Source organism: Bradysia coprophila, unplaced genomic scaffold (genome assembly GCF_014529535.1).
Source record: "Bradysia coprophila strain Holo2 unplaced genomic scaffold, BU_Bcop_v1 contig_94, whole genome shotgun sequence".
Taxonomy (NCBI): Eukaryota; Metazoa; Arthropoda; class Insecta; order Diptera; family Sciaridae; genus Bradysia; species Bradysia coprophila.
Genome location: NW_023504022.1, coordinates 1,415,139 through 1,437,910, shown reverse-complemented (window position 1 = coordinate 1,437,910; position 22,772 = coordinate 1,415,139). Strand labels below are relative to the sequence as shown.

The following is a 22,772-nucleotide window of genomic DNA, read 5'->3' as shown; positions in this document are numbered from 1 at the left end:
CCTCAACACACTGTGTGACAGCTGACATTTCAATCCGCTATTTGAAAATGATCTTCACACTGTACATAAATTCAATGCTAATAAAATGGCGAGCGGCGTGACCTCGCCAAAGTTTACAGTCTTACATAAATTCACCCGAAACTTGGGTTCCATCCAATGGTCACTGATGTGATCGTAGTGACAGCTGCCAATTAAAGTGCCTACTATTGCATGAAAATGTTTTCCAAATTTTTTTACAGTGTCAAAATTTCTATGACACACTGTCCTGTTTCAGGACTCTATTTAGAGGGCTAAATTGCAGTTTAGTGGAACAACCCCGATTTGAACGAAAGTAGATGGGATCGACAGGCAGAGGTCCCCTGATGACGAAACGACAAGATTTTGGGCGCGGAAGCCCCTCCCTGAGCCGCCAGGGCCCTCCAAAGTTTTCACTTTTTTTCCAATTTTCGCATGTTTTTTTGACGGAATCGACAGTAGAAGGTCCACTGATGACAAAACAACAAGAATTAGGAAGCAATAGCCTCTCCTGTGGCCGCCAGAGCACTCCAAAGTTTTCACACTTTTTCCAATTTTTGCGTTTTTTTGAAGGAATTGACAGTATGAGGTCCACTGATTACAAAACAACAAGAATTGACGCGCACGAGGTCCTTCCAAAGGTGTCTCGCCTCTCAGAAGAAATTTTCCTTGTACGAAATGCCGAAGACTAAAGCTTACGACGCCACGAAAACAACGAAAGACGAAGAACCCTGTACTGCCACCGACTCAGAGACGGAATAAGAATATAATGACTGCAACTAGATACATTCGTAATTTCATTGCAACAAGGGCATCAGTACATATAAAACACAAAAAATGACGATTCCGTATAAAAAACGCAAAAATTCGAAACACTGTGAAAATTTTGGAGGACCCTGGCGGCCAGGGGAGAGGCTATTGCTTCTTCATTCTTTTGTGGTTCAGGGAGGGGCTTCCGCGCCCCAAATCTTGTTGTTTCGTCATCAGGTGACCTTCCCCTGTCGATCCCATCGACTTTCGTCCAAATCGGGGTTGTTCCACTAAACTGCAATTTTGCCATTTAGAGTACTACTCATGCTTCAAGTGCGTTAGTTCCGTATTTTTTGTGACCCGCTGAAGATTTGCATTACCTTCATCGTTTATACACCTACTTTGACTTTAGTGGAACTAATAGAATTTAATTTTCAAATATTTTAGTTAGATTTAAAATGTTATCAATTCGTTTGCAATCAAGTGTATGTGTATACCCACAACCCACATAAATTGTGTCATTGAATTTATTTGCGAAACAAAACTCCAAACAAAATGTAAATCATCTTATCGCGTTTTTTATTTTCATTTCTTTTACAGAAGGGAAATGGGCCTCGGTCACAATTAACATTGTTGAAAGTATAGGGTAACAACTACTCTAAATAAAGTTCAACAAAACCTCGAGCCGGATTGCTACAGTAAAATTGTGCAAATATTTGGAATTCCGGACCCAGCGGAAATTGAGATTACATCCTTGCAAGATTTAGATTTGAATTTAGTGACCTATTCCCTATAACCCAAGAATTCAGGTAATTCAGAAACAATTCAACGAAAACATAATAGCCACAACAATTTTATTCTGCAGTGAACCCTATAGATACGTTTTTGCGACTGTTCATGATTATAGTCTAAAATTTTTGCTCCAATTTAATTATCAATTTCGTTTAAAATTAACTGCAAACAGAGCGCTTCTCGTCATATCGTGAAATGTAATTTGGTCGTGCCAGTAACATAAGCCTGTTACTGCTGTTTTGTTAGTGATCTCGTTAAATAAAAGATTTGATATGAGGTGGCTTACATTGTTAATCGTAATACTTGTGACCGTACCGACTGTACTAAGTTATGGCATACAATCTAAGGGTATGAACTTAGGCAATGTCGCACTTGTCTTTGTGTAAATACATTAGTTTCTTACAATTTGCAAAATAAAATCTGTGTTGTAGATTCGTTGAACAAATTTGAAGATGAATCACAGCTATTTACTAGAGATAGACGGTCAATGCCTTTTCTGTCGAATCAACCGAACAAAAACTATCAGGAATGTATAACGCCTGTCGGAAGTAAAGGATATTGCAAGCACGTACAACATTGTTCACTTTCCGAATTTAAGCAAAATTTTTGGCGGTTCCTGAACTACTTGTGCATTATCGAGACATTGTGAATATGATTTTCAAATTCTTTTAATGAATGCTAGCTAGATCCTGTATGTGAAACTTTAAGACAAAATTTCAAAATTGTAGAGCTGTATTTATACAGTGGGAGTTGGTGAAATTTAGATAGGAATTTGCATCAGATGTTTTTCAGCTGGTCCAGTCAAAGAAAAAAAAAGTTTTTATACGTCAAGGGAGAGTACTGATAAAACTGCATCACGTATGACCAGTTTTGTTTGTTTGAATTGGCCAGCTGAAGCAGACTTAGATCTAAGTTTCATTGACGTCCACTGTAAGATTTTCACATTCATGAGCCACGTCAAGTTTCGTGAACAATACAGAGTGAAGTGAAAATTTGTCGCATACTTGATGCTAGCATAAGACTCTTAAGAATAATTTAACAAAAAATCCTTACGTTCTATAGCTCAATAGGTGTTTGCTGTCCCAGTGAAATATCAGATAAAGCTAACGCAGTAAACCTGCCTGAAAGTGGTGATTTTGATGCAATAGTATGGGGTATCGATAATGATGAATCGAAAGCAGAAGCTATTATATCTCGACCGGAAGAAAGAGGTTGGAAGAATAAAATTGGTTTTGTTTTGTTTATTCGTTTTTTCTTCAATGTGTGATAAGCTCATAGAGCAAGGTTTACGTTAATTTATCTATTAATTTTAATCAATTTATTTATTTAATCAGTCCAAGTTCAATTAATTAATTTTTTTTAATTCAGTCAAATGTACAAAACGAGCATTAGCTCACCCGGCATGATATAATTTTTTCTAGAAGAAAGCCTGATGATGATCCCTACCAAGGATCGAAATATAGCAAATTAACAAAAAAAAGTATTTCTTGAATTACACTTAACGCCGATTCAAACCGAGAACCAAACAGAAACAGGAAGAATAAACTTAACACACTCGATTCTTCGCTCTGACACATATTATCGTTGAACGTATTTTTATCTTCAACTTTTTACTTAGGTTGCGGACTTGCTACCAAATCTTATCCGAAAATTACTGGTGGACATCCAGCTGATCCAGGCGAATGGCCCTGGATGGCCGCATTACTTCGTCCTGGACGTGGAAAATCATTTTGTGGCGGTGCTCTTATCACAGATCGTCATGGTAACACTGCCAAATATTGCCTCAATTGATTCAGGGTTTTTAATGGCCAATTTTCCAGTACTCACGGCCGCACATTGCACATTCAAGTACAATGTCGACGAGATTTTCGTGCGGTTAGGTGAATACGATTTTAGCGTCTTTAACGAGTCAAGATTTCGCGACTTTCGCGTATCTGATATCCGGCAACACATTGATTTTGATGGTACGACGTATGACAATGATATATCGATATTGAAATTGCAACGGGCGACTTTATTCAATTCTTACATTTGGCCGGTCTGTATGCCACCTAGTGGCGAGTCATGGGAAACGTATCAAGGTGTTGTGATTGGTTGGGGAACTCAATTCTTTGGTACTTTTGCATTGAATTGTTATTTTGAAAAAAAAGGAAAGAAAAAAAATTCATCCCCATTCCATTTACATAAAGGCGGACCAGCGTCAGATGTACTAATGGAAGTCGTGGTGCCAATATGGACACAAAAACGATGCAAAGAATCATTCACACAAAGAATTACTGAATCCGTTATTTGTGCTGGAGCTACAGAGGGTGGGCGAGATTCGTGTCAAGGCGACAGTGGTGGACCACTTTTAATTCAGGTGAGTAAAGTTGACAAATTTTCAATCAAACAAGAATCCAACGTCATCAATAAACTTTCATGGTTTTGGTTGTGGTTGTGGGAAACCACAAACTGGGAGTTACTCACATCGTCCACACCGAGTTTCGGAAGCACATTGGATAACATTATAGATCACAGTAGTTCCTTTTTTTCTTCTGGATATCCAAATCTTATTTCCGGGTATAGGACGATGTTTCGAAAAGTTTACGATTTCCCAGTCAAAAGTTACGATATCCAGATTAAAAATAGACTGTTATGATCAGAGCGAGAGTTCCGAAAACCAGTTAATTATAACTTGCCAAAGTATTTGCTTCTCTCTCAACACGTTACGACGCGAGCGAGAGAATCGAAAACCAGTTTATTATAACTTGCCTTGGATACTTAAAATATTTCTTTCTCTTTCATCATACAGCGATAAACTCTCTAAATGACTATCTTTTTCCAAATCTCTTATTTCTCCAACTTCTCTCATTTCTCCATAACGAATTTATAGAGAAATGAAAGAAGTAAGAGAAATAAGAAATTTAGAAAAAGACGGTCATTTAGAGAGTTTATCACTGTAATACTTTATAAGATTTTCTTTCAAAAATGAGTATTCCCAGTAAATTCACAATATATTGTTCCATCTCCCAGTTAACCTGTTACAGTCGGCTGTCATCTGTTATCGACAACGACAATATTAATAAACGACAATCTATGACTAAAGAGGTCTTATATAGCAAAAAGCATGTTCAAAACAATTGAAGTAAAAGATTTCTGAAATCAATCTCTGAAAATCTTCGATCAAATGAAGTAATAGATCAGATAGTAAAACTGTTATTATGCTTGTCGTCTGTGCTTAACCTGTCTTCGATTTTTCGAGAAGACTTTCATTTCCAGATTAGAATTCTATTTCACAGTCGAGCTATTTTTACCCGATGTGACTCAAATGTCACAAATAAGTAGCCTTTCATTGAATTTATATATTTTCAGTTACCTAATAAACGTTGGGTCATCGTTGGAATCGTTTCGTGGGGAATGCGTTGCGGTGAAGCTAATCATCCTGGAATTTACACAAGGGTTAGTTCATACAGTCAATGGATAATTGAAAATTCAACTTTTTAAAGAAAATATTAACAAAGGTGATGCTTTTTTAATTGTAAAGTTAAATAAATCGTGGAAATGAACATCTTTTGACTTGTCTCTTACTATACTAAATTTTGTACCTTAGAGTAATTATACCTAGAGAGGAAATTTGTACGACGAAATGTGGTCCCAACATCAGTTTGTATAAGATACACATTTCGTATAATTTTACACCAACACATGTATGCTTTGACGTTTTTTCGCTATTGATATTTGAATTTGCCCTCTTAATTAAGAGGGCAAACACACATACCAATAAACATTTCGTATTTTATGTTGGGACCACATATTTTACGTAATTTTGTTCGAAATTTCCTCTCTAGGTATAATTACTCTTAGTTTTGTACCTCCTCCTCCGTCTGTACGATCTCATACACTTTTCAGAAATTCATCTTCTCCCTCTCTCTCCCTTAAGTTTGTCTTTAATAGATGGTTCCGTACAGAATTGCGATCAAAACTGTCTGATAATTCCACTCATCCTCGCTCGGTAAAGGAAACCGATGTTCTATCAGTTTCCATCGATTGGAATGAACTCTGAAAGAGACTGAAGAACGTTAGGCCAAGTAATGAAATCACAATCTTGATGTTGTGCCCGAAAACAATGATAAACGTCTAAATTCTGTAGATAAAAAAATCCGAAGAGTAGCTCAACTGTGGGTTATGTATGATAGCAAACATATTTATTAATGCGAATGTATGTACTACTCTGAACGTTGCTCTACGAAATTATATAATCAAACAGATCTTTATAGTGCACGTCTTGGAAACTTCGTTATCGTGCCACATTGTAGCAAGACCCGCAAGCAAAAGTTTCCACCCGAAGCGAGTCATATTTATTTCGTTGAATAATCATGCTAGTCTAGGCACATGTGCTTTTATTGTTGGAATTTCTGAAACGAAATAATTTAAAGTTATTTATTAGAAATCTGTTTAATGTATTGTTGTCTATCGAAACGGTACCTATCATTATAACCGGCTTCCCATTGCCAACGATGGTGGTAGTTCATCGCTTCTGGACTAATGCTATTGCTGTACACAACATCGATTTATTATCATCGAAGAAAATAATGTCAATAGATGGGTTATAGTCGTATATTCCCGTAAGAAGCCAGTCAAAGTTAGTAGATTGTAATTCCATTCCATAGTAGCATATTCAGTCATATAAATATATATACTGAAATATCACACATACAAAAATTGTGCCTGATGCAAACACAAAACGGTGGTAAGGTTATAAAACATTTTCTGGAGGAGTTATAAAGTGGAAGAGAGTGTTGGTATTTAGGTCTTTATTTACATTTTGAATAATATAATGTGTTTCAACCTAAATAGCTGGAAACCATAAGTTTGGCAATGGGTTTTGCCTTTTTTATATAAATAATACAGTTACCAGTCGCATTTATCTCTTAGTACAAATATACACACACAACGAAAACAGTCACTCCAATGATGTCTAGATAGGCATAGGCCCATACGAATTGTAGTGATTACAATGTTTTAGAAATCGTTTGATGTGAGGTAGATCACTTGAGCGCTATTCCAGCAGTCATGGATTTGAAACGCAGAGAAAGTTAGAACTGAAAAGTGAAAGTCTCCACTAGAGAACTAGATGCAATAAAAAGAATTAAGAGCCTGGAATAGTTATAACATTTGAAAAGATATTCTGGAGAAAAGGCAACTCTTGTGGAAACTCTCAGCTGCCAAATAGAGTACTATTTTGTATGAAACCGTTTTTTACAGCGTTTTCGAGTTATATACACTATTAAGTTTCAGTACCCTATTTAGAGTACCACTCATGCTTGAAGTGCGTTGCTTTTGGAAATTTTGTAGTCAATTTAGCATCACCTGTCGAAAATGATATATTCTGTGAAACAGAACAGGCCTGACATTCAGCCCTAAATCAGACTGGAAATGCACTTCACCGTTCTAAGCATCGGTTAATTACAACAATGAAAACTCCGCCTATATTCTATTCTTGAAACGAACTGTCACGTAAATGGAGAGCTAAGTGGTAAGGTTCAAACACATCGCATATGGCTAAAGGGGGTCTTTCATCAATGACGTATTTTTATCGAAAAAATGAGTAGTTTTGCTTGATGATTATTTTTTGAAATAAATTCAAATCAGTCAAGCGATCAGACTCGCCCACATAGACAAATGCTATTTGTAAACTAAAGCTCAATTTTTTGTGAACAAACTTCATTTGATGGTGATACCTGAGTGAAGTTATTTCACCAGAAAATAAAACGGAAGTAATGAAGCATTGAAAAAAGTTGTGGCCAATGGTGATTCCCTATTGCGGAAGCAAGTTCAACGGGAAGATACATCATTTGAAATCTCCCAAAAAGCTAGCGACAAATGAAAAGAGCCAGCGAATCTCCATACTGAGTTGGGACGACTGAAAAACTATCAATTTATGTAATAAAGATGACTGTGGAGAAAGGATTCATCCAACGCACTGTCTAGCACCGAAGCTGACTTTGCCGTCACTCAAATAGAGGACTGAACCGATCAAAGTTGGGTATTCTTTTTCATACAATGGCTTTCAAAAATTTTTACAAAATAGTCAACAGGTGTTTTTGGCCTTCTAATTGAGTTATGTCAAAGTCAGCTTCGGTGCTTGACAATGCCTTGATTCATCCGAAAAGTAATCGTAGACGACAACTGCCAAAGAGTATTTTGTATGAAATTGTTATTTACAGTGTTTTACAGTGTCGTACACCTGTTTAGAGTAACACTCATGCTTGAAGTGCGTAGATTAATCGCGTTCAACGCCTCGGTTTTCGAGCGTACGGTGTCTGTGTAGCCATATATGTTTTCGCTTTGCGTTGTGCTACACTGCCGACAAGGCGAACTGATAGAGAATGTTTGGTTCTACTTTCTGCGGGTATACGTCACTCAGTATACACAAAAAGGCCTCTTACTGATGGTAATTTAACCAAATTTTCTTATTGCATGCATATAAACCTACCTACTATTTTCCCAAGCACATTATGAGTGTAATAAAAGAAAAAGGTGGATAAAAGTATATTCGTATACGTCGCCGTCTTTGAATGGAATGGCAGCTTGATGGGTATATGCATGCATAGTACAATAGACATATAATACGATATACCTACCGTACGTATTCGCATAAGAATGAAATATACAATCAATTGTGGCTTGTCTGAAAAATTTCATGACAAAACTTAAAATAACGAATAAGTGGTAATATGTAGCTATTAATTTTATTTCCTCTTTCCTCAGTTTTATAGCGTTGCGTGGTGGGAATGACATCTTTATCAATGTGTAATATAAATTTGGAAATTTTTATTGTTGAAATGGGGGGAGTCAGGCATTATAATAAAAGACAAGCTTTATGTAAACGCATATTTATCGAAATTATTTAAAATGTTCGCATAAGAAAGAGTAATTTTGAATAAAACATTCTTTTTGTGAGTCAGAGGCGCCAACGTCCACTATAAATTATCATAACCGGCAAACACATAATTCCAATGAATAGTACATCACTTATCAATGGGGGTAAAGCTACTAACATATAAAATATTCGGAAGCTGATGAAATCGCCGTATGCTCCATATGTACAATTACAATATACAATCTTAAGCGGTAGCTATTGATAGAGCTTCCAATTGGACGCTTGTTATTTCAGTGTTAATGCTAGGAGTCAGTGCTATGCAATCGACAAAATTGTTTGCTATCTTGTTTTGAGACCTCAGATCTGCGATAAACTCACTTAGAGACATTCCTTGTGGAGTTTTGTCTCTCACGGGAATCGAGAACCCGGACGATTTATATATCTATCGCTATATTGACATGTGAGGTACACTGAGGAAAAAGTAGTTACCTGCTGCAGCTGCGATCTGTCTCCAGCTGTAGTTTTTGAGAAAATACAGCTGTCACAGAAAATATTTCGGCCCGTAGCTGTCACAGCTGTATTTTTCTACTTGCTATCAGAGCTGTAGTTGTGATTACCTACAATAGCTGTGTGATTGCCAAGAATCAAAATGTTGTGATCGATAGGCACGGGTTCGAATCATGTCGGATCCTGTTTTTTTTTTTAAATATTTTATTAAAAATAAATTTGGTTTCATTTCTGATAAAAGTCAGTTCAAAATTAACTCAATAATTTAAAAAGAAAATATTTCTGGCCTTTCGGAGTTATATTTCACAGTACTGGGGAGTATTTTGATATTCTGTTGTATTACATCCGACGAGTTAATTTTGAACTGAATTTTAGCTGAAATGAAACGAAATTGATTTTTTATTAATAATTATTTGAAATAAAAACTTGCCTTGTTGGGCGCGAACCCGGGACTTCTTGATCTCCAGTCCAGAATAACCCACCTGAGCTACGGAACATGTATGCTACAAATGCCTTATGTTAATGTAAGCTACACAACACATATTCCCGTTGATAGGTAATATACATCCCTGTAGTAGCTGTATTGTGGGTGTAACATTACCTACATGAGATACACATATGAAATAGTATGTTGTGTTACAAGTATTGTAATGATGATTTTTTCAGCACTAGACCCAAGTTTTCCGTACGAGCGGAGCGAGTAAGGAAAATTGGGTCGTGTGCTGAAAAAATCTCATTACAATACGTGTAACACATCATGCTTTGTGCCAACCGAGAATTGAAATAGACAAATGCCCAAAAAATCATAATTTTCATGGTAAACAATCACTCTTCAAATTTGATCGATCACATTGCTTTGCATTTTCAAAAACGAATGTTGTAATAACTCATACAAATTCCATAACAACACTGCTTTGAGTGTTGAAATATCCCATCAAACGGGTGCTGAAATAAGTCACTTTAGAACACTAAAATGAGTGCTGAAAAGAGTCGTATTTCAATTCTCGGTGGCACAAACTGTGTATACAACACGTCATGTGTCATGTGTCATTAATAATTGAAAGATATTATTGCGACAATATTGATTCACGTAAAAAAGAAAATCATTTTGAAAATATTAAGGATAAAGTCTGGAAAAATGGTTCAACAAGCACAGGCTAGAGACCCGCCGACACTTTTTCACCCAACCGAGTCGCCGGTTGTTCTTAGATTGCCTCAGCCGGAAGACAAAGTTTTTTTTTTTTAAATAAAATAAATTTCGACTGACCGAAATCGGCTCTATTTTTTCCGGGACTTTTTTATATATGCCTAGTTAGGCTTTGGGGGGATTGGGTAATTAGATAGGGTAGCATCTGATTGTATGTGGACCGAGGGTGTGGATGCACGGGGTCATATACCGGATGTGTAACTGTCTAATTATCAAGTGCTCTTTTTACGTCCCCGTCGTAGTCCCCGGGAACTCATTTTCTCTTCGGAGTATTTGTGCTAAACTTAAGAGTGCTACCTGGTGACTTGCCTACGGGTTACCGGGGAAACGGATCAGTGGGTTGTGGGTGTGGCTAGCCACCATACCACGGAAAAAACCGCCTGGTTATGAATTCAACAACACAGCCTCGGATTGGACAGGATAAACGGCAACGACTTAGGCAACGGAAAAAGGACAACGATTTGAAATTAGCTACATGGAACGTGAGATCTTTGTTGCGACCAGCAGGATTGAGATCGCTCACATGTGCGCTACGTGCGACCAAACTCGACATTACAGCGGTGCAGGAAACAAGGTTGCCAGGGAAGGATTCTATGATCTGTGATGACTTTACGTTTTACTATAGTGGTAAAAGCAACGACAGTCCAAGAGAATACGGAACGGGCTTCATGGTTTTCGGCAAAGCAAGAAACGCGGTGATTGGTTTCAATCCTGTTGACGAACGGTTGTGCACTCTACGGATAAGAGGAAAGTTTTTCAACTACACTCTTATTAACGTTTACGAGCCGACGGAAGAGAAGGACAACGAGGTGAAGGAGCTATTTTACGAGAAACTAGTGGAAGTATACGATGGAGCACCGAAGCGTGACATTAAAATCATACTTGGAGATTTTAATGCCAAGATAGGTCGTGAAGTCTACTACCGCCCCACGATTGGAATATACAGCCTGCACGAGAACTCGAATGAAAACGGAACGTTGGTAATTGATTTCGCTGCATCGAGGAACATGGTTGTCAGTAGCACCTATTTCGAACATAGAAACATCCACAAAGCAACATGGGAATCACCTGATGGACGTACCAAGAACCAGATTGACCATGTGTTGATTGATGGACGACACTGCTCGAATGTATTGGATGTTAGAAGTTGTAGGGGACCGAATATTGATTACGACCACTACCTGGTAAAGGTGGTTGTTAGAGCTCGAATTTCGATTTCACACGATCGACAACCGGCATTGGAGAGGTGGGATGTTGAGAAACTGCAAGACGAAAACGTGAAACGTCAATACGCGGACTGCCTGGAAAGGAACATTATTGACGAAATGGTGACTGAGCAACAAAGCGTAAACGATGCGTGGAATCAAATTAGACGGAATGTAGAGCGCGCCGCAGCAGAGACAGTGGGAACGAGAACGGGAAAGAAACGGAACAACTGGTTTGACGACGAATGCCAGGAAGCACTGAACGATAAAAACGCGGCTCGGCAAAGGGTTCTGGATAGATACACCCGAGCAGGTTTATTGGAGTACCGTTCGAAAAGAAATTTCGAGAGAAAACTGTTCCGAAGGAAAAAGCGACAGCGAGATAAGGAGGTTTTACTCGAAATAGAGAAGTTTGGAAATAGGAAGGAAACTCGGAAATTTTACCGGAAAGTAAACGAGTCTAGAAATGGTTACAGTCAACAACCTTTGCTGTGTAAAGACAAGAGTGGACTGGTCTTGGCAGATGAGGAAAGGTGCATCAAGAGATGGGCTGAGTACTTCAGAGAGCTGCTGAATCCAAACACACCACCCAACCGGAACGATGGAAACAACGATTTGCCATTCCAGACAGCACAGCCATACGTATCGGAACCAACGCTACAGGAAGTCGAGCGAGAAATTTTGAAGCTCAAAAATTTCAAAGCCCCGGGAACTGACAACCTGCCCGGAGAACTTTTCAAACACGGTGGTAACGCGCTATGTATAGAAATGCATGAGCTCATCAAACGCATCTGGAAGGATGAGGAGTTGCCGGAAGAGTGGAAGGCCACCATACTCTGTCCGTTATACAAAAAAGGAGACAAATTAGATTGTGGCAATTATCGAGGCATTGCTCCCAGCTGTTTAGCATTAGACAGATTTTGGAAAAGTGCAAGGAGTACAACATTGAGCTACACCAATTGTTCGTTGACTTCAAGGCAGCATACGACAGTGTTATCAGGAAGAAGTTATGGAGAGTCATGGAGGAATTCGGCATTCCCGACAAACTGATCTCACTGACTAAGCTGACACTGATCGGATCGAACGGCCGAGTAAGAATTCGGAATAAATACTCAGACGCTTTCGACATAGAGGAAGGACTTAGACGAGGAGACCCTCTCGCGACGCTGCTCTTTAATTTGGTCCTTGAAGCGGATGTCCGATCCATGGACATGGATACCAGCAGCACCATTTTCACCAAGTCCAGTCAATTACTTGGTTTTGCAGATGATTTGGATATCGTTGGACGAAATATGGAAGCTGTTAAAGAAAAGTTCGTGGCCTTGGATACGAAGGGTACCGACCTCGGGTTGAAAGTTAATGATGCGAAAACGGAATACATGATTATCACACCATCGAACCGACAACAAGAGCAGAGCGTAACAATTGGCACACACACATTCAAGAGGGTCGATAAGTTTGTATATCTTGGATCGCAGCTCAACTCTGACAACAGCATAATGGACGAAGTCAAGCGCCGTATAACTCTCGGAAACCGGAGTTATTACAGTCTGCTCAAAATCTTGAAGTCCAAATCAGTGAGCCGCAGTTCAAAATGCACACTATACAAATCTGTGATCAGACCGATTGTAACGTATGGCTCTGAGTCGTGGTGCTTGACACAGAAAGAGGAACAATCGCTGCACACGTTCGAAAGGAAGCAGCTTTACAGAGAGTCGGACATCGTCAGAACAACAAAGGTGAATCGGCTACGATGGCTCGGTCATGTGCAGCGTATGGATGATGATCGTATTCCAAAGAAAATTCTGAAGTCCAAACCAGAAGGCAAAAGAAGTGCAGGACGACCAAAGTCCAGATGGTGCGATGCAGCTTTTGCCAATTTGAGATCGGTCGGAGTAACCAGCTGGGAGACGTTAGCTGCGGATAGGCCCAGTTGGAGAAGCATGTTGGAGACGGCCAAGACCCTTAATGGGTTGTAGTGCCGGTAAAGTAAGTAAGTAAGTTAGGCTTTGGTGCTTAGGCCCCAAAACCAGTCTCATATATTTTTGATATTCCATAACTGGCTGGTGGTAAGCGGCCAAAAGTCGAAAAATGAGGTTTCGTAGTCCGGATTTCATTTCCGTGAGATGATGAGGACACGGACGTGTATGGGCTCGTTGGAAATCTGAGGTCGAGTACTCTCGAAGCAAATATTACCTTCATAAAGTTTGATGATAAACGGCTGAAAATATGACATCCGAAAAATTTCTCAGAATCGATGGAACCTCGGTGAACTTTGACGAGGGCTGTGACCTAACTAATGCAATTCTTTGATTATTTTATATTATGAATGTGGAGGACTTCAGCTTTAAAGAATGACTAATATGTAGTAGTTTGGCGGGGTGGAACACACAGTTTTTATCTGAAAGTAGTCACGTGCCAAACTACTGCATATTGGTATTGCTATAAGGCTGACGTCCTCCAGATTCATCAAATAATTGCATTAGTGAGGTCACAGCCCTCGGCAAAGTTCACCGAGGTTCCATCGATTCTGAGAAATTTTTCGGCCCATTATCATCAAATGTTTTGAAGTTAATATTTGCTTCGAGAGAAATCGACCTCACGATAAAGAGATCCGGACTACGAAACCTCATTTTTCGACTTTTAGCCGCTTACCACCAGCCAGTTATGGAAAATCAACTAACTATCCATTTATAAAAAAGTAGAGGAAAAAATAGCACCGATTTCGGTCAGTCAAAATCAAAAAAATCACTCGAAATAAAATTGAACTGAAGAAGCAGGTCGAATGACTTCCATATTTCTGCAGCGTGTAGTCTATTACAATAACTAGTTCCCGCCAATTGCGTTTTTTTTAATTAAAAATTTCGATGAGCGGACAATAAGTAAGTTGTGTTAACGTTTTATCTTAATTTTTGTTGTCCCATTTTCTCGAAAGATTTCGTTTTTTAATTTTAAAACGTTTCCTGAATATGCAGAGCTGCTGGAAAAACCCAACATTAGCCGTAGCAGGTAATCATTGAGAGCGGCTGTTATAGGTAATTTCTTAAAAAATTACCGTCATTGAGTAACTTTTTCCAAAATTACTCACCACAGGTAATACGTTACTTGCTGTGGGTAATTTTTCCAAACATTACCAATTACAGCTGATCTATTACCTACTGCAGCTGTAGTTTTCAAATCTTTTTCCTCAGTGTATTTTACTCAATGAGACAAGATAGAGTTTCGCCGTGAATGCCACACGGAAAATTCGTGGATTTCGATAAAGGCTGTTGTGGAACTTATAATATAGCTGAAAGACTTAAAAATATAGCTACTGAACGCATATTCTATTAATGTTGGTAATTTACGTGCAATATGAGTTACACAACTATATTATGGATCACACAGCTACATTATGCATCGACAACACATGTTATAGCTAGGATTTGCATATTGTGGCTGTGTACTCTATATCATAGCTGTGTAACGCATATTTGACGTATGAAAAATATAGCTGTGGGCTGCATATCAGAAAATGTATGGGACCATGCATTCAAGTCATCCGTGCTGATGTTCAGTGTTAATAGATAAAGAAAAATCGCACCAAAAACTGTTCTAAAATAACTTAGCTGATTATAATGAGGTTTCTTCATCAGGTTAATGGTAACGCCTCTTCAATAGTCAGAATCCGTAGAAACACAGACGAATGAAAATATCAGAAATTTCACTACATTAGAAACGAATTAAGTAATTAGCCAAGTATTGCTCCTAAAAATCAAAATCGTCATTTCACAGAAAATAATTGAATTGACGATTCTTCAGAAAATTTATTTCTCGTGAAAGATTTGAAATGCGGCTCACAGCTATAATATAAGTTACACAGCTATTTTAACTACAGTCTTCGCAATATGCATTACACAGCTATATGCCAAAAAATGGGGGTGCTCACACGTATATTGGGATTTTCCGTGCATTTTATCTCACTGAGTAAAATCTTTGACTTAATTTGACTGTCCAAGCAGCTAGACTCGACTGGAAGCTTTATTATCATCAAAATAAATGTAGTCGATTTTTCTTTCACAAATTCTTAAACGTATTTAATCTGTCATTTTAGCGGTGCACTAATTCTTTGCTCGTTCCTGCTAATGGACATTTTCGTGTTCTCATTATTTAATGTATCTTGTCATCATAAATTTGATAAAACGTGTAATAACGTTGTTATACAAGCAAATTATTTAAAAAAAAAGAAGAGGAAAGAGAAAATGAAGCTATATACGTTACGTTATGCATACATCGACAGAGTAAAATTAAATGAATTATTTTATCCTTTAAAGCACACAGCGGGACATTTTAGTGGGTACCTATCTAATGATTCTAAGGGGTCGTCTACAAATGACGTTACCGAAAATATTGGATTTTTCAACACACATCACAAAGCCCCGGGCGTATTTTCCTGAAATTGTTTACGAGCATCAAAGAACTTAAATCGGTATACGCAGTCTGTTTTAGCTATCTAGGATGCCTTCATTTTTTAAATGTCAGAACATTTTAACACGTTTTACAACTGCCTTCGGCGCGGGCAGCCACTCTCTTTGTGATCCAAATAACTATTGACGAGCGTATTGTGCTCTGTTTCTCATTTTCCTCGTTTTGTTGATCACATTTCTAGTCGAGTCACGATAGAGAAAACGTTGTTCCTAACTTATGCTAAGCAAGGTTCTGAAAGAACAGGGTAAGGCACATACGAAGGCGAGTGAAACACAAATCTTGACAATTTAGACATGTATATTGTTTGAAAAGTCAACTTGAAAACAAAAATTGTTTGTTAAGTTTAAATCGTCATACATAAAATTTTCCAATCGTAGTTGGCGCTACAAGAAAATTTTGATACCAACGCCTTTGTGATCATCTCGAAAATGTCTTAACCTGTTCTTTCAGAACGATGATGGTAAAAGACTTTTTTAGCGAATGAGGAGTTTTCGAATTTAGCATGCGTTAGGAAAAGTACTATATCTCTCTCTCCGTGAAAGTGGACACAGACGCCATTTGTGTACGCGGCCCAAACCGCTGGTGCGTTGATGATAATTACAGAAATTTGAATGAAATTAATGAATTTATTATTCAAGTTTATCAAAACATGAAAATTTGTTTATCAGCTATCGGTCACTGAAAGGCTTCAACAATTTTAACTAATGGATTTATACAGAAAGTAGAACTAGAAATTGAAATAAAAACAATTTTTGCTTTAACGCCCCCGAGCAGAATTCGAACCCAAGATTGTTATACCATGAATTGACTATGAGTCGAGCGTTCTGATGATTCATCTACCGGGTACCAGCAAAAATGACTTACATTAGGGGAATTCCGTTCATTTTATTTATACTGAGTATATCGCGTATATTCTGAGTATATCGAGTATATCTTCGATATTCCGTATATCGAGTATAAGTCGCACGTGTTTGACAACAGCCGCATGTAGAAAAATGAAATTTTTTACGCGACGGATTTCGATCAAACAAAATGCCAGTGTGTAGCTTGTGATCTCAGGAGTCTGGCAAGGTAATTAGTTTTTCAATCGGACGAATATCGGCTGAGCGATAAGACTTTGGAAAATGTTTGTTTTTGTATGTGATTGGCACATGATTTCATAGTCTTATCGCTCAGCCGATATTAGTCCGATTGAAAAACTAATTACCTTGCCAGACTCCTGAGATCACAAGCTACACACTGGCATTTTGTTTGATCAAAATCCGTCGCGTAAAAAATTTCATTTTTCTACATGCGGCTGTTGTCAAACACGTGCGACTTATACTCGATATACGGAATATACGAAGATATACTCGATATACTGGATATACTGGATTTATATATATATAAATAAAATGAACGGAATTCCCCTATTATCCACTCTTTGCCTTGTTATCATATACAACTAAATTGCCGGAGGCAATATAGACAGCCCCGTACGAAGTCAAATTTCATAAATTGCTATTTAAACAGCTATATACCGCTATATTTACCTATATTTCACTATAAATAAACATTCCACAAATGAATTTGCTATTATATAGCTCTATATGCCTGTATATAGCTCAATATAGCTGTATATAGGTATATATAGATGTCCATATATGGAATCCCTGAAACACCACACACATAACAAATTATTTACATGTTAACAGAAACTCTCTAAGTATCATTTTTCCCAAGATATTTCTATTTTACTAAAATCCAATATGGCCGCCGGCAGCCATTTTGTTAGGAGACCGGAAATAGTACCGACGCTTTACATTCGTTAATACCTTTCAAACAAAAAAAAATCATGAAATTCGGTCAAAATTTACTCGAGGTATTGACAAAATATTCCACGTTCACTGTACGGCCGAGTAGCCAGATAAGAGCTCACTCCAAGAGACCTAGCTCACGCTCAGGAGAACAAAATTTCATAAACTTTTTTTTCCCTGGTCTATACCTATCTAATAAAGCTAAAACAGACGACATATGTTCAAATGTGGCCGACCTACAAGCTAAAACTGCTTGCCGCCCTGTGCCTGTTTCACACCAAGGGGTCTAACTCACGAGTCGGTCATCCGATTTCCATAAACTTTTTTTTGTCGATCGGTATTGTAAATACCTTTTATTTGACGTATCACTTACAAGTGTAGTGCTTAAATGTCTGGAGATATCGTCGAAAAACACTTAGGCACAGACAGACAGACAGACAGACAGACGGACATTTTTTTTTCACTGATTTGGCATCTCTAGACAACCACAATAGGTTTCCCCTTACTCAGGGAGTCCAATTCGACGTGTTAAAAACGTATGCGTAAACCTATAAGACCCCAGTACTTCGTACGGGTTTAAAAATTACTTCGTCTACCCGAAAATGTCAGGGACGAAGAACCTCGCACCATGCGAGTTGGAAGCCTGCAATAACTTTGTGTCAAGTGATTAAAAGAAAATGAAATAAAAAAATCTTTTATTTGTAAGGATTCATGGACAAATCACTTTTACACAGTGCCGAAGATTGTAGTAACCATTTTTCGGCCTAAAAATGTACGCTAATGCTGTTAAGTCAGCCAGAATACGACCAAAACAAGTCTAAAATGTTCGGTTTCCACTCACTACTTTACAACTTTTTTCACACTTTTTTTCGACAAAACCTACTCACCTTTCACTTTTTTCGGCCAAAATTTCACATGCATCGCTGGTTTGTTTATAAATCACCTTCAAGGCCGTTTGATATAGATCATTTTCATGACCATGTAAACGTCAGACACGATCCCAACTGTCAGACATGTCGAAAAATATCGAATGAATTGAACGAACGATTTTTATGCAAAAACCAGTAAATTGAACGCAGTTACTGTCAATTGATTGAGGTTAAGGACTACTTGACGAAAAATTAAGTGGAGTTACGTTGACGAGTACCGTATAATGAAAATGATCTATGCCATCTATGACGTTAAATCTCATACAAATGAATGAATGAACGAAACTTAAGTGAGGTTACGTGTGAAAGTACCGTATGTTGAAGATGATCTACACGGTTTTAACTGAACAACCCGCTTTACCTTAAGATCTCCTGGAATCCTACATTTTATTTATTATTTGCCTTGTTCTGCGTTTTATGTAAATTTTTATCAATTTTCGTAAGTTTCACTAAAATCATAGACAGTGCCTCATGAGTTAAAAAAAACACGATCCCTTATCAACTCGCCATCCCACTCAAAAATCCATAAAAGTTTGCTCTAGAAGACCCTAGGGTAATGGAATTGTTACCTTGAATGGAGATTACATAACTCAAGATAAAAATGATGTCTGACTGTGATAACGCATCTCAGCCTGATCTGTTGTTATAGACTATTATGATCAGAGCGAGAAAACCGAAGACTAGTTAATTATAACTTGTCTTAGGGTACTTGTCAAAATATTTGCTTCTCTTTCAACATGTTACGATGCGAGCGAGACGACCGAATGGTGTTGAGGAATTTCGCGCTGCGTCATTCACAATAACCCACAAAGTGACATTTTCCTTATACAAAATTTGACATTTTGTCAATTATTGTGAATGACGTGGCGCGAAATTCCTAGCAGCCGACCGAAGACCAGTTTATTATAACTTGCCATCATCATAATCATAATAGTCTATAAGATCGTATAAGTCGTACACATTAGACAATGATACTGCAATGACTTTGTACTACACACTTATCGATTATTTAACCCAGACATACGGTCACAAAATTCTACCTCCCGTCTCTGGTCTGGAAAGACAAGTGAAAGATTAGCTTCGCATTAAATAGCAATTTACATACTAATTGACTTTTCCTTTATTCAGCTCAGAATTAGTTAATTGATTTATTGACCCACATAATGGACTCCAAATAAACAACAGAGGAAAAAATATGTGTGTGGTGCTGATACTCTGGTATCCAAGTTTAGTTGTTCGTCAGATTTCTTTTATGGGGACATAAAACACATTCCACAACATTACCAGTAAACATCAATTATAGGACATGTGTAATTGTGAATCTACTTATTTGTGGAGTAGAAAGTTTTCTGCGATAATGTATTTGAGTTAGAATATTTCATTCAAATAGATCAGTGTCAAATAGCGGTTTCTTCTCTCAAAAAGTGTCAAATGAGTTGTCAATTTCACAAAGCTAACCTCAAAAGATGTTTCGTTCACAGAGCCGCCCCTTGAAATGTATGAAAATTTATGCGGCGTCTCACCATCCAATACTTTTTTTGTTCGATTTGAGGTTAGCTTTGTGAAAATGACAACTTATTTGACAGCTCAAACGACATTGACAATGATCTATAGGTGATGGAATATGTTTATGTACTGTCCGTTTGACAAGTGGATCGCCACGGTTCAGCAGTGGGTTTCGAACATTCGTTTTTTACACGTTGGCACACGTGCTCTTGATTCAAGATTGTTTTTACGAAGGTTACGCTGATTATATTCTGTGAAATATACCTTGCAACACCAATAGATTGCAAATATGTCGCATCTTGGACAGAATTTGACACTGTAATATCTGCAACATGAAAAAACTAAATGTTCGAAACCCACTGAAGCCCCATGCTTCCATGTACGCAATATAAACATACCAGGTGAGCCAATCTTAATCTATTGTATGACTTCAACACATGAAACGGAAAAACCTTTATTTGCGCAGTTCACGCAGTAAGTGCGGTCGAAATTCAAAATCTTTCTCACGCAAGTCATTCTAACGCTGCGTTATTTTCATACAAGGAAGCGTTGAAATGTATTTTTTGGTTCTCGAACAAATATGGTTTTGCGTCTTTAAACGGGTTTTCCATTACCAAGCACATGCATGCATTTTGTTCTCCCGTATAAACAAACGTCTGCTTGTATGAGTGGATAAGCTGAAAAACAGCTGAAATGAAATGCATCACTTATTATTCGCAAACAATATAGGGCTACTAGATTATTCAGGTCCCTAGTCAAATTGGCGCTCCTGCCTGGTTAACTTAACTCTGTGGTGATCAAAGTAATCTTTTTCGATTGAGGCTATAATCAATAGTGTAAAATTATGTTTTTCTGGGATAGCTTCCAGATCCTTCGTCCCACATAGCCCATCTTCGAACTTAGCCGCGGGATTTTAATTTAAAATGAATAATGAATCGATAGACAGAGTTTTTGACATGAAATATTTAGGTTTTATGATTAACTGTAACATGAAAATGAACTGCCACCATGAATATATTTGTAGAAAGATAGCTAAAAAAATCGGCTTCTTTGCTCGAATCAGCAATAAATTGTCCATCGAAAATAAAATAAAAGTGTACAAATCCATAATCGCACCTCATTTTGAATATTGTTCATCAATATTGTCATCGTTCAATGTAGGAGAATTCGACCAACTACAAAAACTACAGAACCGGGCGATGAGGATAATTTTGAGATGTAAAGCGGATACAAGCGTCAATGTGATGTTGGATACCCTCAATTGGATGAATGTTAAGCAGCGGATTATGTTAAGAACGATGATTGTGGTGTTCCAGATCAAGAATGGATTGCTGCCTAATTATCTATGTAGCAAAATATCATATGTCGGTGGCAGAAACCCTTACAACGTTCGCAATGCAAATGACATCAGACCAATCAATGACGCAAGCACACCCCCCCTGAACAAAAATAAAGTTTTACCGAAAATGCACCCAAAAATTGATTGCTGTTCTAAATAGAGGGACCCTAGAGGAGTTCAAAACGATGGTCCGTTAAGCTGGACCAGATGCTTCCCCACAACCATACAACTAAGGAAAAAATTGTATGGGCTGGCGAAGCATCTGGTCCAGCTTAACGGACCATCGTGCATTTTTATTTTTGTTCAGGGCGGGTGTGCAAGGAACACAATTTTCTATGATGGAGTGTTAATGTTCAATGGAATGCCAGAGGAAATTAAAGGTGAAAATGATTTTAAAATATTTAAAAGACTGTTACGTGATGAAATAAAAAATAAATTTGTGATTTAATGAACCTGTAAAATGAATAAATAAATGATTAAACGATAAAATTAAATAAGAATAAATATAATTAAAATACAAAATGAAATAATGAATGACTTAAAATAAAATTAAGAATTATAATAATTGTAAACTAAGAGAAAGGAGAAACGGAAAATGTAAAAAAAGGAAAATAGCAAGGCTAAATAAATAAACATACATACATACATACAACACATTTAAAAAAAAGATTCATCCAAATTGGTTGAGAATTACTCAAGTAATCGTGTCCTCAACGAAGAATTGTTACCCACATATTTCGGTATTTTCTGCTGTAAGACCCTGACTTTCAGTCAAGGAACTGTTCAATGGTTAACAGATCTTGATTTAAATCTTTGAAGTGGTTCATGAACCATTTCTCCTTTTGATGTTCTATGTTTTTTCTTCACTGTGGCTATTCGCACGCGCGTGCGAATAGCCATAACACTTTGGTTTTGGTATCTCCAATTTTTATTTGTCTGTCGTCGTCAATGTTTGTCATGATTTTCGTTTTAGATAAGTTCATCTTGAGACCAACTTTGTTAGCCTCTTCATTTAACTCTTCTAACATGACTTGTACTTGGTATAGATTTAGTGCGACTAGGACAATGTCATCTGCGAAACGGAGATGACTAAGGAATTCTCCTTTTATGTCAATTCCCTTTTTGCTCCAGTCTAATTTCTTGAAAACACTCTCCAGGACTGATGTGAACAGTTTCGGTGAGATGGTGTCACCCTGTCTTACACCTCGACCTAGCCTGAATTTCGTCGTGTTCTCATGAAGTTTAATACATGACGTAGCATTTTCGTACACATATTGGAGCACCTTGGAGTACCTTGAGTCCACTCTACATTCGTCCAATGAGTCCCATATCGACCATGTTTCAATTGAATCAAAAGCTTTTTCGAAGTCAATGAATATCAAGACTATGCTAATCTT

General features: G+C 37.6%; 1 protein-coding gene and 1 long non-coding RNA gene across 2 annotated transcripts; one reads left to right on the top strand and one right to left on the bottom strand.

Annotated features, from left to right (window-relative positions):
• Nucleotides 1-452: 452 nt before the first annotated feature.
• Nucleotides 453-21,219, bottom strand: LOC119084828. The gene is made up of 3 exons (XR_005089154.1): nt 21,209-21,219; nt 4,369-4,371; nt 453-709 (listed from the first exon to the last, which is right to left on the bottom strand). It is a non-coding gene; the product is annotated as an uncharacterized LOC119084828 (long non-coding RNA).
• On the top strand, nt 1,717-5,109 carry LOC119084827 (trypsin-1-like). Its single transcript, XM_037194908.1, has 7 exons — nt 1,717-1,905; nt 1,989-2,202; nt 2,620-2,768; nt 3,176-3,319; nt 3,378-3,671; nt 3,747-3,916; nt 4,909-5,109. The coding sequence occupies exons 1-7, from the start codon at nt 1,830-1,832 to the stop codon at nt 5,038-5,040; spliced, it is 1,179 nt and encodes a 392-aa protein (XP_037050803.1). The 5' UTR covers nt 1,717-1,829; the 3' UTR covers nt 5,041-5,109.
• Nucleotides 21,220-22,772: the final 1,553 nt, after the last annotated feature.